The following is a 17,283-nucleotide window of genomic DNA, read 5'->3' as shown; positions in this document are numbered from 1 at the left end:
CCCCTCTCTCACTCTCACCTGTCCCGTCTCTCCCTCTGTCCCTCCCGCACGAGCATCCTTCTGGTCCTCTTTACAGCTGTGCTTTGTAGCTGAGCCAGGGGCTCATGATGGAATAGGGATGCTCCCCTTCTGACCTCGGACCCTGACCTCGTGCCACGTGAGTCAGGCATGAGCCAGGAGGAGACCCTCATGACAGTCATGAGAGAGAGCACAGGCTTTGGAGCCAGGTGGCCCAGGTTATAATCCCAGTTCTGACACTTGCTCGCTCTGTGACATTGGACAAGTGACTTAACCTCTCTGATCCTCAGTTTCCTCTTCTGTAAAGTGGATCACATTGCTCCTCGCTCAACATCCTCCCATGGCTCCCACCTCCCTCAGGGAAAGCCCAAGGCCTCACTGCAGCTGACCTGGCCCTCTGTCATCTGTCCCCGTGACCTCCTTGACATCCTCTGAGACGTCTACTCCCTCGCCCACTCAGCTCCAGCAATGCTGTCTTCCTCGCTGGTCCTCAAACATGCCAGGCACAGTCCTGCCTCAGGGCCTTTGCACTGGCTGCATCCTCTGCCTGGCTCAGAGGTCTGCATGGCTGGGTCCCCCACTTCCTTCATTTGTGTAAAGACTTATCAGAGAGGTCTCCTCCCACACACAATCCTCTCACCCCACTTTACTTTTCTCGAATGTGCTTATTTCAACCTACTTTATATTGCATATTTATTCTGTTTGTTGTCTGTCTCCCCTAGTGGAAGGTAACAGCTACAAATTGTGTTCATCGCTGGAGCACAAGAGCTGCTCAGTGCCTCTGTGCTGAGCGAGTGAATGCACGATGGGGTACAAGTGAACGCATGGGGTCTGGGAATAAGTGGATCTGGATTATTACTGCTCTCATCATCAGTTATTCATTTATTCTTTGCTGAGGAAGAGTCACCCTGAGTTAACACTTGTTGCCAATCTTCCTCTATTTTGTGTGTGAGCCGCCGTCACAGCGCGGCCACTGACAGATGAGTGGCGTAGGTCTGCCCCTGGGAACCGGACCCGGCCGCCAAAGTGGAGCACGCTGACCTAGGCCTCTGGGGTGGCCCCTCATTATTATTTTTTCTCTCAAAGCTTCTGCTGCCCAAGCCTCAGGCAGAGCCTGGTTTGAGGACAGGAGCCCCCATGAGTGTGGTGACCTCACAGTGACCCCAGGTTTCCCTTATCTCTGGAGTGGCAGCAGCCTGAACCTCTTGCTGTCTCTCCTGGTCCCCGGGATGCCCCGTGACCCTGAGCCCAGCAGCACGCAGTGTCCCTAGGGAAGGCCTGGCACTTAGTCGCCCCAGTAAGTCCAGCCCTGACGGGAGGCTGGCCTCCCGCGGCTGGAACCTACATGGTGGCAGGGGACTTTAAGCAACTCATGGCCAGGATTCCTCTCGGGGGACTTCCCTCGTCTTCCTCTAGACACGTTTTCAGTGCTCAGGATCAGACCGAAGGAGTGCATGGAACCACGGGTTCTGGGTTCAAATCCCAGCTCTGATCTCTGACCCTGTGTAAATATCTGCCCCAAATTGAGGGGAAACCGAGAGGAGTGACTGGTGTCCCCCAACCCTGGGAGCCCTGCTGGCCTCAGGGGCAGGAACAACATCCAGCAAATAGCAAGAAAATGCCGCAAGGCTGGGTGTGACTCGAGTCCCTCACTGAGCAAGTATTTGGTGAGCACCTACTGGGTGCTGGGACTGGGCACAAGACGGATGTGGTCCCTGCCCTGATGGAGCTGACCCTCCAGTGGGGGAGACAGACAGCGAATAAGAAACACAAGTAAACAGTGGTTTGTCAAGTGATAAATGCTAAGGGAAAAAATTAAGCAGGGAAGGGGCTGGGGGTGCTGGAGAGTGGGGTCTGCACCTTTCCATAGTCAGTGAGAAGATGATTTTCCAATGAGGACCTAAAGGGGAAAGGGAGGGAGGAGCTGTGCAGATAGCTGGGGGATGGGCACTCTAGGCAGAGGGCACAGCAGGTGCAAAGGCCCTGTGGTTGAGAAACAAGGAGGCCGATGTGGAGGGACATGAAGCCAGAGGTCACAGGACCAATCACACTCAGTGAGGAAGGTGGATTACGGAAGGTGAGGGTGGAGGCAGGGAGACCAGTGAGGGGGCTGCTGCTGCTGTCCAGGCCAGTGATGCTGACAGCAGGAGGGGTGGAGGAGGGAGCAGTGGGGTGCTGAGGAGTGAGTGCACTTGAGATGTGGAGCCTGCATCTGGTTCGTCCAGCAGTTTTGGGAGAGAAGTTAGCCCAGCCGGGCCACAGGAGTCAGGAAGGGCATCCTGGGGGAGGTGACACATGATTGGTCCGAGAGTCAAGGGGATTGAGGGAGGTGGAGAGGAGGGCCTTCTAGGGAGGAGGCCACGCCGTAAAAGGAGGAGAAGAGTAGAAGGACCTAGGTGATCTAGGGGACCGAGAACAGAGGCTGAGATTCCAGGGCCATGGGTGCCGAGTCCAGATAAAGCAGTGGTTAGGCTTTTCAGGAGGGTTCCTCAGTCATTCTTTCATTCAAGTGAAGTGTTTTGGGAGCCAGAGAAGGTTGTAAGGAGGAAGAGAAGAGTGATGTCATCATTTCACAGATTATTGGAGGGGAGTTGACCTTCAGAAAGGGTCAACCCCCTAACTTTATCATGGGGAAACTGAGGCCCAAAGCAGGCAGGGACTTGTCCCAGGTCACACAGTGGCCGTGTGATTGCCTCTCTCACCCAAAGCTTTGGGAAGGGGAGTTTGTGGGGTTGAGGGCAAAGTTGGAGGGGTCAGGGGCTGTGGAAGGGAGCTTTTGGGAGACATTGTCTGGCAAGAAACCGATGACTCATACTGTCCCTTTGCACGTGGTCTGGGGTCCCCTGGTGCCAATCCCCCTCCCCGGTTCCCATCCTGCATCTGACGACTTGTGGCTGAGGTCCACGCACTGCCGTGGCTTCTGTGTTTGATTCTGGCACTCTCCGTTGCTCTCTGCTGCTGTTCTAATGGCCTGTGGTTGGGGCCCAGTGTGGTGTGGATCCATGCTGCATGCTCTGCTGTTCTGGGTCCACCATCCTGGGGCTGGTGAGACTAACAATCTGGGGCTCCAGGGTTTCAAGCTTGTGTGCCCTTGTGACTGTCCCCCAGTTCCCAGACAGGGGTCACACTGGCTTGTGCCAAGGGGAGAGGGTGGGCATGATACCAGCTCCCACGTCTGACCCAGAAGAACCATCCCCACCACCCGCAACGCTGAGTGGACACCTCCATGGTGCTGACGGGGAGGCGGAGCCCAGCGTCACACAGCTGGTCAGACCCCGGGTGACCAGGTGGCACCCTGGTCTGCCTCTAAGTGTGGGGTGCCTTGGCTGTCAGCCTGCAGGGACAGCCACGCGGTAGCAGCCCAGGTGGAAGGGCAGAGGCAGCAGTGCCTGAAGCTGGCCGGGCCGGCCGCGGGCTGTGCCGTGCCTCTGCTGCTCCCTAGGGCATGTTCGCTGTGTTTAATCACACCCACACACACACTCGCATGGAGACCACAACACAGGCGTCTGTGTTTAGAAAGAACAGCAGAGCGGGTCCCAGGGCGGGCTTGGAGCCAGCCTGCCGGGTTCAGGCTCAGAGTCCCGTGACCTCGGCCCTTTGCCCTGCTCCATGCGGCTGGGTCCCCATGTTCATAACGTGGGGCTCATCGTAGTCCCCACCTCATGGGCTGACAGAGAGGGTTAATGTGTGCAAAGCCTGGGAACAGTGTCTAGTGCAGAGTAATACTTACGCTTATTTTTATCCGCATTTTTCAGATCCCATTTTTCTGCCACCTGAAAGCAAACACCTGGCACGTAATGAGAAGCTCGGTCCTGTTCACAGAGCCCTCGCAGGCCCCAGACTTGCATTATTTGATGAAGCTGTCGCACCTGCCTGGTGCCTGGGCAACGTTATAACACTTCACGGCCGAGGAAAGAACCTCGGCCAAGCAGCGCAGGATGTGAACCCAGACCTGTCAGACCTCAAGCCTCTCTCCAGGCCGTCCTCTCCCTGGGACGCGGTGGGCAGCTGTGGGGAGCGAGGCCCAGGAGTAAGGTGGTAAGGGCGGCAGGCACTGGCCTGGCCTGGCACGAGGAGCCCTGTGGCACATGGGGCCGTAATTGCAGTGTTTCTGTCACCTCCACCCAAGTGCCCCACGACTTAATTGGCGTGCTCGTTAATGGTGCTGCCCAGGCATGTGCTCTTAATTGTTGCGCTGTGAAGGCAGTGCCGGGAATAGTAACAGGCAGGCCACCTGTTTCCTGGCAGGGGGCCCTGTTGGTGCACCTGTGGGACAGCCACCCTGGCCCAGGCCGAAAATGCTTGGTGGCATTTTCTTTCTTGGCTCAGGAATGTCTCGGAACCGTCAGATGGATGAGCTGCTTCCCCGGGCAGCATCTGGCCTCCTGTGGGGCTTTCTGGTTTTTGGCCTCAGAGGGTCTGGAGAAGGTAGAGGGGCTAGGTTGTGTTGGAACCCCTCCTCTGCCACTCGGAAGCTGCACGATGCTGGAGCTGTCCCTTTCCCTCTCTGGACACCAGGGCCCCGTCTTTGTCACGGGGCAGCAGTGAGGCAGCGATTCGCTACCCGGCACCCACAGAGTTTCTGATTCAGAGTTTTAAGCTCCCTGGGTGATTTCACCTGTGACAAGGTGGGGCCTGATGGCCTGCAGAGCCCTGGGCTGTGTGCCTGGCATGTAGTTGGTGCCCCATAAGGGCTGTCTCCCTGTTGGCAGCACATGCCCAGCCCTTACCCATCTGCCAGACACTTTCACCTCCTTTGTCTCCACAGAGCAGCCTAATGATTGTCCGAGTTCTTAATCACCATCCTCACTTTACCGATGGGGAAACTGAGGCCCAGAGTGGAGAAGTGACCACACAGAGAGTGGGGGCTGGCATCAGAGCCCAGGCCTTTGACCCCAGAGTTCATGCTTCTAACCCAGAGAAAGGACCATCAGCTGTTCTGCAAACGGTTAACCATGGCAGAGGAAGGCAGCCCAACCTTCAAAAGAAGCCAGATTCTGCCCATCTCATCTCCTCCTCTGCCCCCACCCCAGTCTGGTGACCATCCATAGCCCCCTAGCCTCTAGGGGCCTCCTCCCTGGTCTCCCTGCCTCCACCCGCCCTCCCTGCAGCCCCTTCTCCCTCCAGCAGCCAGAGGGTGGTGTGAAATCCCAGGTCAGACCACGTCCCCCTCTGCTCCAGATGCTGAGTGGCTCCCACCTCCCTCAGAGGAGAAGCCAGGAGGCTCCCAGCCCCCATGCTGGGACACTCCAGGCCTGCTCGCCCCTGCGGAGCACCCCACTATGGCTCCCTCCCTCTTTTCAGTCTCTCTTCAAATGTCATTCTCAGTGAGGCCTTTTATGACCTCTGTTTTTATTCTCATTTTATATTTTAAATTCTTATATACTTTTAAATGGCACATATAACACAGGAGTACCTCTGAGGCATTTTTAAAGGCAAAATCTCACTTTTTTTGTTTCATCTGTATCTCCAACATATAATAAGACTTTTTCTTAAATATAATTACAATAACAGCATCAACCCAACAGAATTAGCATAATCCCTCCATATCATCTCGTCCCAGTCCTCATGCAATTTCCCTCTTGTCCCCCAAATGCCTTCACACTTGCTTTCTTCAAATCAGGGTCCAGCTAAGGCCCCCGACTGCATTTGGCTGATGGGTCTCTTCAGTTTCTCTGAATCCATACGAGTCCCTTCTCCCTCTTTTGTTCACTCAATTATTTGTCAGGGAAACTGGGTCATCTGTCCTGTGGAATGGCCTGGTGGTGTCATTTAATACGTTCTTCTGTCCCCTGTACTTTCTGTTGACTGGGTCTAAATTTGGGTCTATAGCTGGATTTGATTCAGGTCCAATTTTGTAGGCAAGAATGCATCATGGGTGGTGCTGTGGGCTTCATTCCACATCCTATCAGGAGGCGCATATGCCAGAACATTCCACTTTTGGTGATGCTAAGATTGGTCCAGGGGTTCAAGTGTTTTCTGCCTGGTCCCTCTGTCACAGGGTCCCTTTGAACCTGCCATCGATGGTCAATGCCGGAGCCTTTGTTTCACTAGTGCTGCAAAAATGTTTTCCAATTCCATTATTTCCTGGGCACTTATCTGCTGTGGTTCTTCTGTAAAGAATGACTTTCCCTCATTAAGTTCCGCTACAATACTGTTCATGTGGGAAGATAGGACAAATGCTTTATTCTTCACCTTCGTTTTCTGTTTACAGAATAACGAGGTGGCGCCTTAAGTACCTACAGGGACCAGTGAGATTTTTTCTTTCTTTTGAATCATGAGCACATGGATTTTTACAGTTTTGCAGTCATTATTCTTTCTGATGCTCAAGTTGTCCCAGATTTGGCCTGTGGGAGCCCCTCAAGCAGGCTTCTGTGTCCTTTCCACCTTCCCCCACCAGACTTGGAGCATTTCCTTGCTTTTTGGCGCCACACGATGTTCCAGGATCAGTCCTGGAATCAGCCGTTTCTCTAAGGATCCCTGGGGCCCTTTCAGTGGGAAACGGAGTAGAGGCTGCAGTCTGGGCTCTGGGGCATACACCCCCTTTATAACCGGCAGCATCTCCCTCTGCACCCCGATCCTCCTCCCCCTGCTCTATTTATTTCTAGCATGTTTCACCTCTAACGTACGGCAACATTTACTTAATTATTACCTTTGCCATTTATATCAGCACCGTGAAGGCTTGATTTTGTTCACGGCTGAGAAGCTCCCAGCTCTGCCCCTCACTGTGTAAAGAAAATTATACAGGACCTATTACCGGGCCGGCACCGTGGCTTAGCGGTTAAGTGCGTGCGCTCCGCTGCTGGCGGCCTGGGTTTGGATCCCGGGCGCGCACCGACACACCACTTTTCTGGCCACGCTGAGGCCGCGTCCCACATACAGCAACTAGAAGGATGTGCAACTGTGACATACAACTATCTGCTGGGGCTTTGGGGAAAAAAAGGAGGAGGATTGGCAATAGATGTCAGCTCAGAGCCGGTCTTCCTCAGCAAAAAGAGGAGGATTGGCACAGATGTTAGCTCAGGGCTGATCTTTCTCACACACACACACACAAAAATAGTTAAAAAAAAAAAAAAGAAAATTATACAGGACCAAACAAGGGTTTTCATTTTATTAAACCGTCACGCATCCAAGTTTGTTTTTCTTACTTAAATGCAGAAACTGGTCTACTGTATTCATTTATGTATCAGTGTATTCGGAGATATTTACTGAATACTATCTGATGCGTCAGGCAGTGAGGACACAACTGTGAAGAGGACAAGTGTGGTCCCTGCCCTCCCAGAACTATTCCAACAAAGAAAGGCATCCAGTACGCAAGTGAGCAGAAAAAAAAAAGAACAAAACCCCCGCTGGAGCTGAGCGCGAGGCAGGAAATCAACAGGAATGCTGCAACCCAGGCCTGCAGGGCGAGCAGGGAGGCCTCTGGGAGGAGGTGACCTTTAATTGAGACCTGTAGCCAGCTGTGCAAACAGCAGGATGAGTGCTTCAGATGGAGGAAACTGCAAGTGCAAAGGCCCCAGGGGGGTTTAAAGAGCAGATAGAACTCATTTTTGGAGCCTTCATGATGCCTGGCCAAAGGCATCTGTTGAATTTCCTCTGATCCATGACTGAGACACGGCGATCGAAGATGAAATGCCAGGGATGCCAAATCTTTCAGATCTGGTGCCAACAACAAGAATGGCAGGCACAAGACAAGAAGCAGTCCGGGGATGGGAAAATGCCAAGTTTAGCTTGGGATGTGTTGAGTCTGAGGTGTCTGCGAGGCTCCCAAGAAGGGCCCACAAGGGCAGCTGGAAGCTGGAGCGAGTGTGGGGCTGCAGAGGGATCGGGCAGAAGGTCAGCTCTGGGAATGTCATCTGAGAAGGGCTGGCCGCCGGCCTGGAACGGGCTGCCCGAGCAGAGGACACCAACGTGAGGCAGGGCTGGAGGAGCTCGGGCCTTGGGAATAAACGCCTCATGTGGAGGCGCAGGCAGAGTGGGGTGGTCGGAGAAGTAGGGAGAGATCCAGGAGAGGACGGAGCCAGCGAAGCCCAGAGCAGAGGGAGCTCCCAAGGCGGGAAGACCACCAGAGCTGAGGCGGACAGCGTGGAGAGGGCCCAGCTCTCGGAGGCCAGGGAGGGTCGTGCAGAGTGAGTGACAGCAGCGAGGGAGGCGGAAGAGTGGGGAAGACTCACATATGTTTGTGGGCTGAGGGAAGTCCCACAGAACCTCTCCTGCCCATCTCCTCCCTTGCTCCCGCCAAACTGACTTTCTAGACTATTCAGCAACCTGCTCAAGAGTTTCCTCCTCATCAGAAAGGCCTTCCCTGAGAAATTAGAGCCCCTGTGAACTGTTGGTGGGAAGGTAAAATGGCTTAGCTGCTGTGGAAAATGGTATGGTAGTTCCTCAAAAACTTGAAAATAGAATGACCAAAAGATCTAGCAATTTCATTTCTGGATATACACCCCAAAGAATTGAAAGCAATGTCTCGAAGAGATATCTGTACACCCATGCTCACAGCAGCATTATTCACAGTAAGAGGTGGAAACAAGCCGATAGATGAGTGGATAAAGAAAATGTGGTCTATCCATACAACGGAATATTATTCAGCCTTAAAAAGGAAAGAAATTCCGACACACGCTACAACATGGGTAAACCTTGAGAACATGTCAATCAATAAAGGACGGGTACTGTATGATTCCACTCATCTGAGGTCCCCAGAGAAGTCAAAGTCATAGAGACAGAAAGCAGAACGGTGGGTGCCAGCGGCTGGGGGAGGGGGAATGGGGAGTTGTGTTTGATGGGGACAGAGTTCCAGTTTGGGAAGATGAAAAAGTTCTGGAGATGGATGGCAGCGACGGCTGCAACAACGTGAATGTACTTAATGCCACTAAACTGTACACTTAAAAACGATTAAGATGGTGGATTTTACGTTACATGTATTTTAACATAATTTTTAAAAATTGAAAAGAAAAAAGCGCTTCTCCAGCCTCACTGTCTGTCTCGCCCTCTCCCCCCCGGGCTCCGTCCCCCACACCGTGGTTTGTCTGTTTGTTCGCTACTTACGGCACTTTCACCCCCTACGCCACCTTTGAGTTTCCTGGCTGACGGTTCCTCTCCTTCTCTGGATCGGAAACTCCACCACAGCGGGGGCACCTGGTCTGACCTGCTGGATCTTCAGCCCCTAGAGGGGTGTCTGGCATAGAGCAGGTGCCGAGTAAGTACTTAGTAAATGAATAAACTTCTGTTGCCGAGGAAGGAACGAGGAGGAACTGAGTGAGGGAGAGAGGAGATGCAGACAGGAGGGAGCTCATGGTCCAGGCAGGCGAGGCTGTTTTCTGGGAAGGAGAAGAGGCGGCAGCCCGAGGAAGCTGATGCTGGTTGAGAGCGGCCTCCCCGGGACTAGGAGTGAGCACATGTGGAGGGGCAATGTGCAGGACTGTACACGTGGGTCCAGAAACCTCTGGCACAGACAGCACGTGGTGACATTTCACCCAGGCTGGGGACTAGCCCAGTGGAAAGAACCAGGGTTCAAGTGGACCCTATAACCTAGGCAGACGGTCAGGGCGAGGCCACAGGCACAAGGCCCGGGGGCACGAGGTCAGCAAGGAGGCCCAGGCCAGGCCAACTGACCTCGGGTGCAGCCAGGGAGGAGATGACCTGCCTGGCGGGGGCCAGGGCGGGCGTGATGGCAGGACGGGTCTGTTCCAGAGGACAGGGCGAACTTCTGCCTGGGCTCAGGGGTGGACCTGTCCAGGACACGCGGTGACAGCGGGACTCAGGTGAGGGAGGAGGTAGCTGGGAGGGGCTGCCACCTCCTGGGTTGGTCTTGGGGGAGCTGGTATTTAGCTTGAGAAGTCCCCGTTTGTCTGAAAACTGGGCTCACTGTCTGGGAGGGCTGACCTGCCAGCCAGCCCGTGAACGTCCTCTTTCACAGCCAGGTCTGTTTCAAGTCCTTCTCGCTCCTCCTTTTTTGCGCCCTCTTTCCTTCAACCCACACCCTCTGTACGTCCGCGAGCGGGAGAGAGGGAGAGATCAGACATGTGGGTGGTGTAGCTGGGCTCAGCCTCCAGTCCCGCTCCAAAAATCTCTCCCCTCCTGACTTGGTCACTTCAAAACATCTGGGAAGGGTGGAGCTCACCACCTTTTATGTATTTTTACATAAACCATATCAACTGTAAGAAGGGGGGCTCCTCACCACAGCCCCAAACACGCCCCCTGAGGCCCGGGAGGCGGTTTTGCCCATCACGCACGCCTTCTCTAGGTCTGCTCCTCTGAGAAGGCTGGAGACGGGCAATCTGGCTCCCATTTCCCCGCGATGGGACGGGAGCACAGCGAGGAGCCGGCTTTGCCATTTGGAGAAACAGAATTTTCAGAGACAGCAGAAGACAAAAGAATAAGACGTAAATGTTCCTCCTCCCCACTTCTCACCCCACCAAAACTTCTACGGCAAAAAGGAGCCAGGAAAGACTGCTCACTCTGGAAGTCTCCCCTCCATCTGCACTGAGGCCCAGGGCCTGGGGAGCTCCTCCATACCGAGGGCTGGCAAAGGGGCGCTGGCACAGCCTCTCGGGTCAATCCAGCAGCAGGTATGAAGACTGAAAACATGCCTGCTCTCGGGTCCACCAAGCCCCTCCTAGAGGAAGTCGTGTGTGTAAGGAGATGTGTGAACAAGCGCACTGCAACGCTGCTGGCAGAGCAAAAACATCCGAAACACTGTAAATGTCCCTCAGCAGGGGGTGGCAAAATAAACCATACCCATAAACCAGAATGCCACGTGGCGGCAAAAAAGATGAATTTAGAGCTCTAGGTACCAATGTGGGAAAATCTCTAAGATACCAGTGAATGAACCCAACCAAGATACCCAGGTTTCTCACAGTTTGACTTCTGGAACAAGAACAACTCCCCAAACAATACCATCATTTCCACTCACAATGAATGACATATGTACATGAATACAGGGACAAAGTCCTGGAAGGATACACACCATACTGTGCACCCCGTCCCCTCGTGAGGGCACAGGGACTGGGAAGGAGGACCCCAGGGGACTGCGACCCTCATCCGTCACGATTCACACTTTATGAGGAGAACCTGGTAGAGCATGCCTTGTGAGATGAAACGTTCATTTTTGAAGGTGATTTCCACTTTGGTACACCATGAAAGCCTCATAAAGAAGAAGGAGAGGGAGAAGGGCAGGGACGCCCAGTCCCATCAGCAGATGAGAAGGCTGGGCTCTGAGAGTGACCCGACCTGCCGTGAAGAGTCTAGACCCGCGCCTCTCCCTCTGTGCTCTCGGAATGACAGGATGCTCCCGTCCCCAACCCCAGCTGGCCACGGGCTCTGCCCGGCTCTGGCCCCAGCAGGACACATAGTGGGCGCCTGTCCCAGGCAGGAGCTGCCTCAGTTCCGTGACCCTGGCATTATTACTACTTGACCTTGGGCAGGTTGCTTCCCTGTCCTGGACCCCGGTCCCACCAAAAGCTCTGACCTCTGTGTGCCCTTTCACTGTACGTCAGGCATTGTTCTAAGTCTCCTTAGACCTATTTACTCTCATAACTAGTCCGAAGCAGGTACTACTATTGTTTTCCTGATTGTACAGATGGGGAAACTGAGGAACAGAGTGGTTAAGAAATTGCCCGTTTGCTAGCGACCTAACTAGTAAGTGGCAAAGCTGGGTTTGAACCTCTCATTCCCTACGCTACCTGGCCTCTTGCAAGCTCCTTATTCCTGGGAGCGTCTAAGCAGTGGCCTGGAGACAGAAATCTGGGAAGCTGACCCAGATGACCACCAATGTCCAGGGCCCTAGGACTTCCTGTCTTTACACTGGTCCTGAGCAGGCCAGACCCTCTGTTCTCCCATGCCCCTCTGCCTCCCAGACTCAGAAACCACAGAGTTACTACGCCCCTACTGTGTGGCTGGCACTCTTGCATCTGTGTTCTCATTCAACCCTCCCACAGCCCAGCAGTTGCCATTAATGCTCCCATTTTAGAGATGGGGAAGCTGAGGTCCCATGATGGGAAGTGACATCACTGGCCAGCGGTGACAGCTGGAGGAGGAGATGCAGGTGGTTCCAGAGGAAGGTTTAACAGGGAACTCATCAGTCATGGTGGGAAAGCATCATGGGGTGGGGGACTCTGAGGTATAGAGAGTTGCACAAGCGAGGCCCCCCCGCTCTGTCAGCCCTTCAGCTCCTCCGGGCCTGGTACCCAGACACGATTCCCAGCTTCAGAGTGGGGACCAATCCCCGATGACAACTCTCTCTTTCTGCTCCCAGGTTCCATGACCCCAGTGATGCCCAGAAAAGCCAAAACCCTCTCTCAACAGGCACTAGTAGCTCAAAGCTCCCCTCCCTTCCCTCCAAGGAGTCAACAGTGCCTTCCTGGGGGACGGGGAGGAGTGGAGAGGTAAGAGGAGGCCACCAGGACTGCAGTGGGAAACACACACACGTGGCCTGGAGTCCCTTCCATCACCAGCAGTGTGGCTTTGTGCAAGTTACTTAGCCTCTTTGAACCTCTGTGTCCTCGACTGTAAAACAGGGATGATGGTATTGAAGTTGGTGTAAGGAGGAAAAGAGATGACAAAGGCGGGAGCATTTAGTGCCAGCAGAGAGCTCACTCTATCTGGAGAGGGAGGAGCAGGGAGAGGAGGGAAGGGGGAGGGCTGAGGAGGGGTGAAGCAGCAGCTAGAGGGAGAAGGAGAGGAGAAGATGGGTGAGTAGGCCCCGTCAGCATCCCTGCAGCCCTGGGCAGGTAACTGTGGAAACCCTGTGCAGAAAGACAAATGAATTTTTAAAGGGTTTGAAAACACGATGAAAGACACGATGGTTTATAAAATGTTCGGTAAGTGCCAGGCACTTCTGCTGAGTGCTTCCACATGAAGAGTCTTGAAGCAGTGTGACACGCTAACCTAGGCTCGAAGGAGAGGATGGCAAGGGGGAGACGGACACAGGACAAGGCGCCTGAAGGAGGTCTGTCAGGTAGGAGGCAGCTGCTCCTCGGCAGACAGGAGCGGGCCTGGGAGATGCGGTGGGGAGCATTCAAGCTGGTCTCAATCTTCCTAGCCTGTCTCCCCTGCAGCAGTGGTGCCCCCTGGGGTCTCAATTCTTGGCCCTCTCACCTCGCGACATTTCCTAGGTGACACCAAGTAACAGCAGTGCCACCCTGGGCAAGTTCTTCACCTCTCTGACTGTTCCTGCAAAAGGGAAACAACTCGTGTTTCCTAGAAGCGGCATGTGGAAGGACTGAGGTCATGGCAGGGAACGGAAGTGAAGCGCGGGCTCACCAGGAGCACCCAACAGCGAGCGTATATAATTACCGCCGTGCCCCACTGCCCGGTGCCCAGGGAGAAGGTCTGGGTCTCCACTGTGACGTGGGCCCTGACTCACCACCAGCCTCCACACAGATAACAGCCCTTCCCTCAGCCCCACCCCCTCACAGCATCACTGCAGGGCATGGGGAAACCAAGTTTCATTCTAAAACTGTTTTCAGTTAACTCATCTCACGCATATCCCTTAACTCAGCTCACTCTCACAATTCCCACCTCACAGATGAGGAAACTGAGGCCCAGGTGCCCGCGGTCATTAGAATCCAGGTCTGTCTTGATTCAAATCAGGCAGCTCTACTCCATTTCACCCCCAAAGGCTCTAGGAGGCCCCGGACTTCCTCAGACCCAGGAGGACGCCACAAGGAGCAGTTACCCTTGCATCCCCAATGCAGGACCCATGTCTGCCGTGTGTTAAAGCCGCAGCCCCCGGGGCCGGCCCCGTGGCTTAGCGGTTAAGTGCGTGCGCTCCGCTGCTGGCGGCCCGGGTTCGGATCCTGGGCGTGCACCGACGCACCGCTTCTCTGGCCATGCTGAGGCCGCGTCCCACATACAGCAACTAGAAGGATGTGCAACTATGACGTACAACAATCCTCCTCCTTTTTTGGGGGAAAAAAGGAGGAGGATTGGCAATAGATGTTAGCTCAGAGCCGGTCTTCTTCAGCAAAAAGAGGAGGATTAGCATGGATGTTAGCTCAGGGCTGATCTTCCTCACCAAAAAAAAAAAAAAAAAGCTACAGCCCCAGCTGCTCTGTGACTGAGCCTCTGTGTCCAGCTTGGGGTCAGAGGTTTGCAAACAGGTCCTTCCGCACGAGAGGGGATGGAGTGGACCCTTTACCGTGCTCTCTCCACTGTCACATCTCTGACCCCCCACATCCCACAGCCCCTCCCCTGGGGTGGGGTGCCCTACCTTGTGCGTGAGGCTGGGGTCTCTTGGAGCACTGTCCTCCTCCGAGCTTCCCTGCTCTTCATCCGATGTGAGGTCCTCTTTGGGGACCGCCGCCGAGATGGGACAGACCTTGTAGGGCTCTGTGTAGGCGCTGGGGTCAGAGTAGAGGAGAGAGAGGGTTAGAGCTCCCTGTCCAGCACAGGCAAAGTGAACAGGCCAGGGGTCCTATTCATGCCACCAGCCATTAACGAGTGCTCTGTGTGCAAAGCTCTGTGCCCTCCATGGGGTCCCAGAAATGAATGAGACGCAGGCACAAACCTCCCTACCTGCCCCCACTCCAGCCATGCTGGCCTTCTTTTAGTTCCCTAACCATGCCAAGCTTTTTGCTGCCTCAGTGCCTTTACACATGCTAAGACAGACTCATCCCCCTGCTAGATACGATGCAGGCTGTGATGCTGAAGGAAGGTATAAATAATTACTACGAGGACAAGAGATGTTCAGTCTGACTGGTCTGGCAGTCTGGACTGGCCCTGGTCAGACAGCAGGGATAGTCCTCAAGGTGGCCATGTCCTCTGGGCCTGAAGAAGGGATGCAATGATATGGTAGACAGAGTCTAGCCCCTAGTCCCAGCCTTGCCATCAGCTACATCACGGACAAGACACAACTCAGGGTATCAGTTTTCACCTAGGCTACTTGGGGATAATGATTCCTGTCGAATTTTCTCAGCAGATGCTGTGAGGTCAACGCTTAGGAAGGTGTGATAACAATCTTCTATCTATGAACTATGACCATTATGCAGGCACTGCCATTAATTAATTAAAGAATTCGTACATGCATTCAGTAAATACTTACTGACTCCCTGCTTTAGGCGAGGCACAGGGCTGGGCAGTGGGTAAAGCACTGGAGAATAAAGCAGATATGGTCCCTGTCCTCAGAAAGGGAACGACTAATATACGATCATAAATTTTGATAAGTAAAAGAGGAGATGCTTTCACAAAGAATAACAAGGGGGAACTGTTTAGATAGCTCAGGGAGAGCTTCTCTGAGGCTGAGACCAGAAAGAGGAGAAGGAGCCTTGTGATAGCATAGGGAAGTGCTCCAGGCAGAGAAGCAGCACGTGTAAAGGCACTGAGGCAGCAAAGAGCTTGGCATGTGACACAAACCAACCTGGAGCAGAAGAAGCCTCCTTTCTCTGACTTCTAAACCATCCCCACAGAGGAGGCTCTGGCCCAATCACAACAGCCTCTTTGCTTTGCTCCCTGCTCCCAGCCTCTCTCTCCACACAACAGAGTCATTGTTCTGCCATAGAGATTGGGCCACGTCCCTCTCCTACTCAAAAACCTTCAATGGCTCCCTCATGCCATTGGCAATGTGGTCCCAGACAACTTCCCACAAAACGTCTCATACTCAAAATCCATGCATCTGGTCTTATTAAATTCTTATCATATACTTATTCCTGCCCTCTGGGAATGCGAGGATGAGACGCTGGAATGATGGATGGATGGATGCGTGGATGGATGCATGGATGGATGGGAGGAAAGAAGGGAGCATCCACTTACTGGAGTGGCTGGGGCTCCTAGCCCAGGCCTTACGCAGGCAGGAAGCACCCCCTGCCTCAGGCCCTGGTCCAGCAAGGGGGAAGCATGGCTGGGGAGGGGGAGATCAGGAGAGGGGAAACTGAGCCTTAGGTTACATCTGAGCTAGGGATCCATCCTGGAGCTCCTTCTCAACCATCGTAGGAGTCAGAACCCTGAATATCTATCCCCAGAACACTGGGAGCCCAAGAAACAAGAGCAGGACAGGCATCCCCTGGTCCACATGGGGGCCCTGAGGCCAGAGAGATCAGGGACAAGGTGGCCTGTGATGGTGGGGCCTGTTCCTGCCTGGGCTTCCCTGACATAATGTATGGGGGGGGGCGGGTTGTAGCTGTGTAATCTGTGTGCAGAGCCACGAACTGAGTCCTGACCCAGGCTGAGCCTTGACCCTACACACCAGGCTGAGCCAAGATCCACTCCACTCTCCAACTGGCTATGCTTCTGGTCAGACCTTTTTCTTCTTCCTTTTCAGAAATTATTCTGTTGGCCTTTTCTTTCAAACTATGAGAGCAAACAACGTATTCTGCGATGAGCCATATAGCACTGAGGTGTACAAAGGCATGCTAGGGCCTCCACTCCCAGGACCACCCTACATCTCCTTCACTCCCCATCACCACCCCTTAGGGGCCAACAGTTCCCTCCTCTACGGAGCTGTCCCCAGCCTAAGGGTCAGGAACACCACACATGCTCAGCGAGCTCAGAACTATGTTCAGGGAAGTGACTCCATGGACCAGTCTCCCTGAGCTCCAGCTCCCCTCCTTCCACAGCCACTGGCATCAATTTGCAGCCACGTGTCCAGCAGACAGGGAGCAGAGCCTGTTCTCCCTCCAGGAGGAATGGCTACCTTGGGCCCCAAAAGGAGCCCATTACCGCTGTCAGGATAACCAGCAATGCTGAGGACGGAGCAGTTAACTGTGCCCCTGGACCACTCCTCCTCCTCACCAAGGAAAAGGAGGTATGTGCCAGGCCTTTCCTAGAATGTGCTGTGAAGGAGGAAAGGATTCCCAGCCAAGCCTCCCACTGGGTGAAGGGCGTCACCATCCTCCCAGGCAGCAAGCCAGAAATCCGAGCATCTCCGTGCATAGCCAGCCGCTACTGAAGCATTAAACCCTTCCCCAATCTACCTTTACATATCTCCTGACTCCACTCGCATCTCTACCACAGCCTCTGTGGTCCAAGCCATCTCCTGCCTGGACATCTGTAACAGCTGTTTCCCGTTCTCTCCCGTTCCCGACTACCCTCTAATCTGTTCTCCACCCAGCAGCCAGACAGACCTTCTCAAAACCCAACCTCCTCATGTCACCCTCTTGCTTAAACTGTTCAGGGATATTCCAGTGCTGGTGGGATGTGGCCCCAACAGCTCAGCCATCGGCAAGGCTCTGCTCGACCTGGGGCGTGGGAAGCTGGGTGTCCTCAGGCCCTGATGCCGCAGGAAGTCTCCCCAGCATCACATGCTGCTGGGCATCACGGAACCGGGGGCTC

General features: G+C 54.2%; 1 protein-coding gene across 4 annotated transcripts in view; it reads right to left on the bottom strand.

Annotated features, from left to right (window-relative positions):
* Positions 1-17,283, bottom strand: part of LOC101395998 (mitochondrial mRNA pseudouridine synthase RPUSD3-like) — a 60,103-nt gene that overhangs the window by 28,805 nt on the left and 14,015 nt on the right. For all 4 annotated transcript variants that reach the window (XR_015552316.1, XM_087431552.1, XM_087431549.1 and 1 more), the window contains exon 2: positions 14,228-14,357. Coding sequence is in view for 3 of the 4 variants with exons in the window: in XM_087431552.1 (XP_087287678.1) it covers positions 14,228-14,357 (130 nt within the window). In the remaining variant the exon portion in view is untranslated. The remainder of the gene's footprint in view (positions 1-14,227; positions 14,358-17,283) is intronic.

This window comes from Ceratotherium simum, chromosome 5 (genome assembly GCF_057802395.1).
Source record: "Ceratotherium simum simum isolate JZ-2026a chromosome 5, ASM5780239v1, whole genome shotgun sequence".
Lineage (NCBI taxonomy): Eukaryota > Metazoa > Chordata > Mammalia > Perissodactyla > Rhinocerotidae > Ceratotherium > Ceratotherium simum.
Note: the sequence above shows the minus strand (reverse complement) of the source record. Positions and strands in the feature narration are given on the sequence as shown.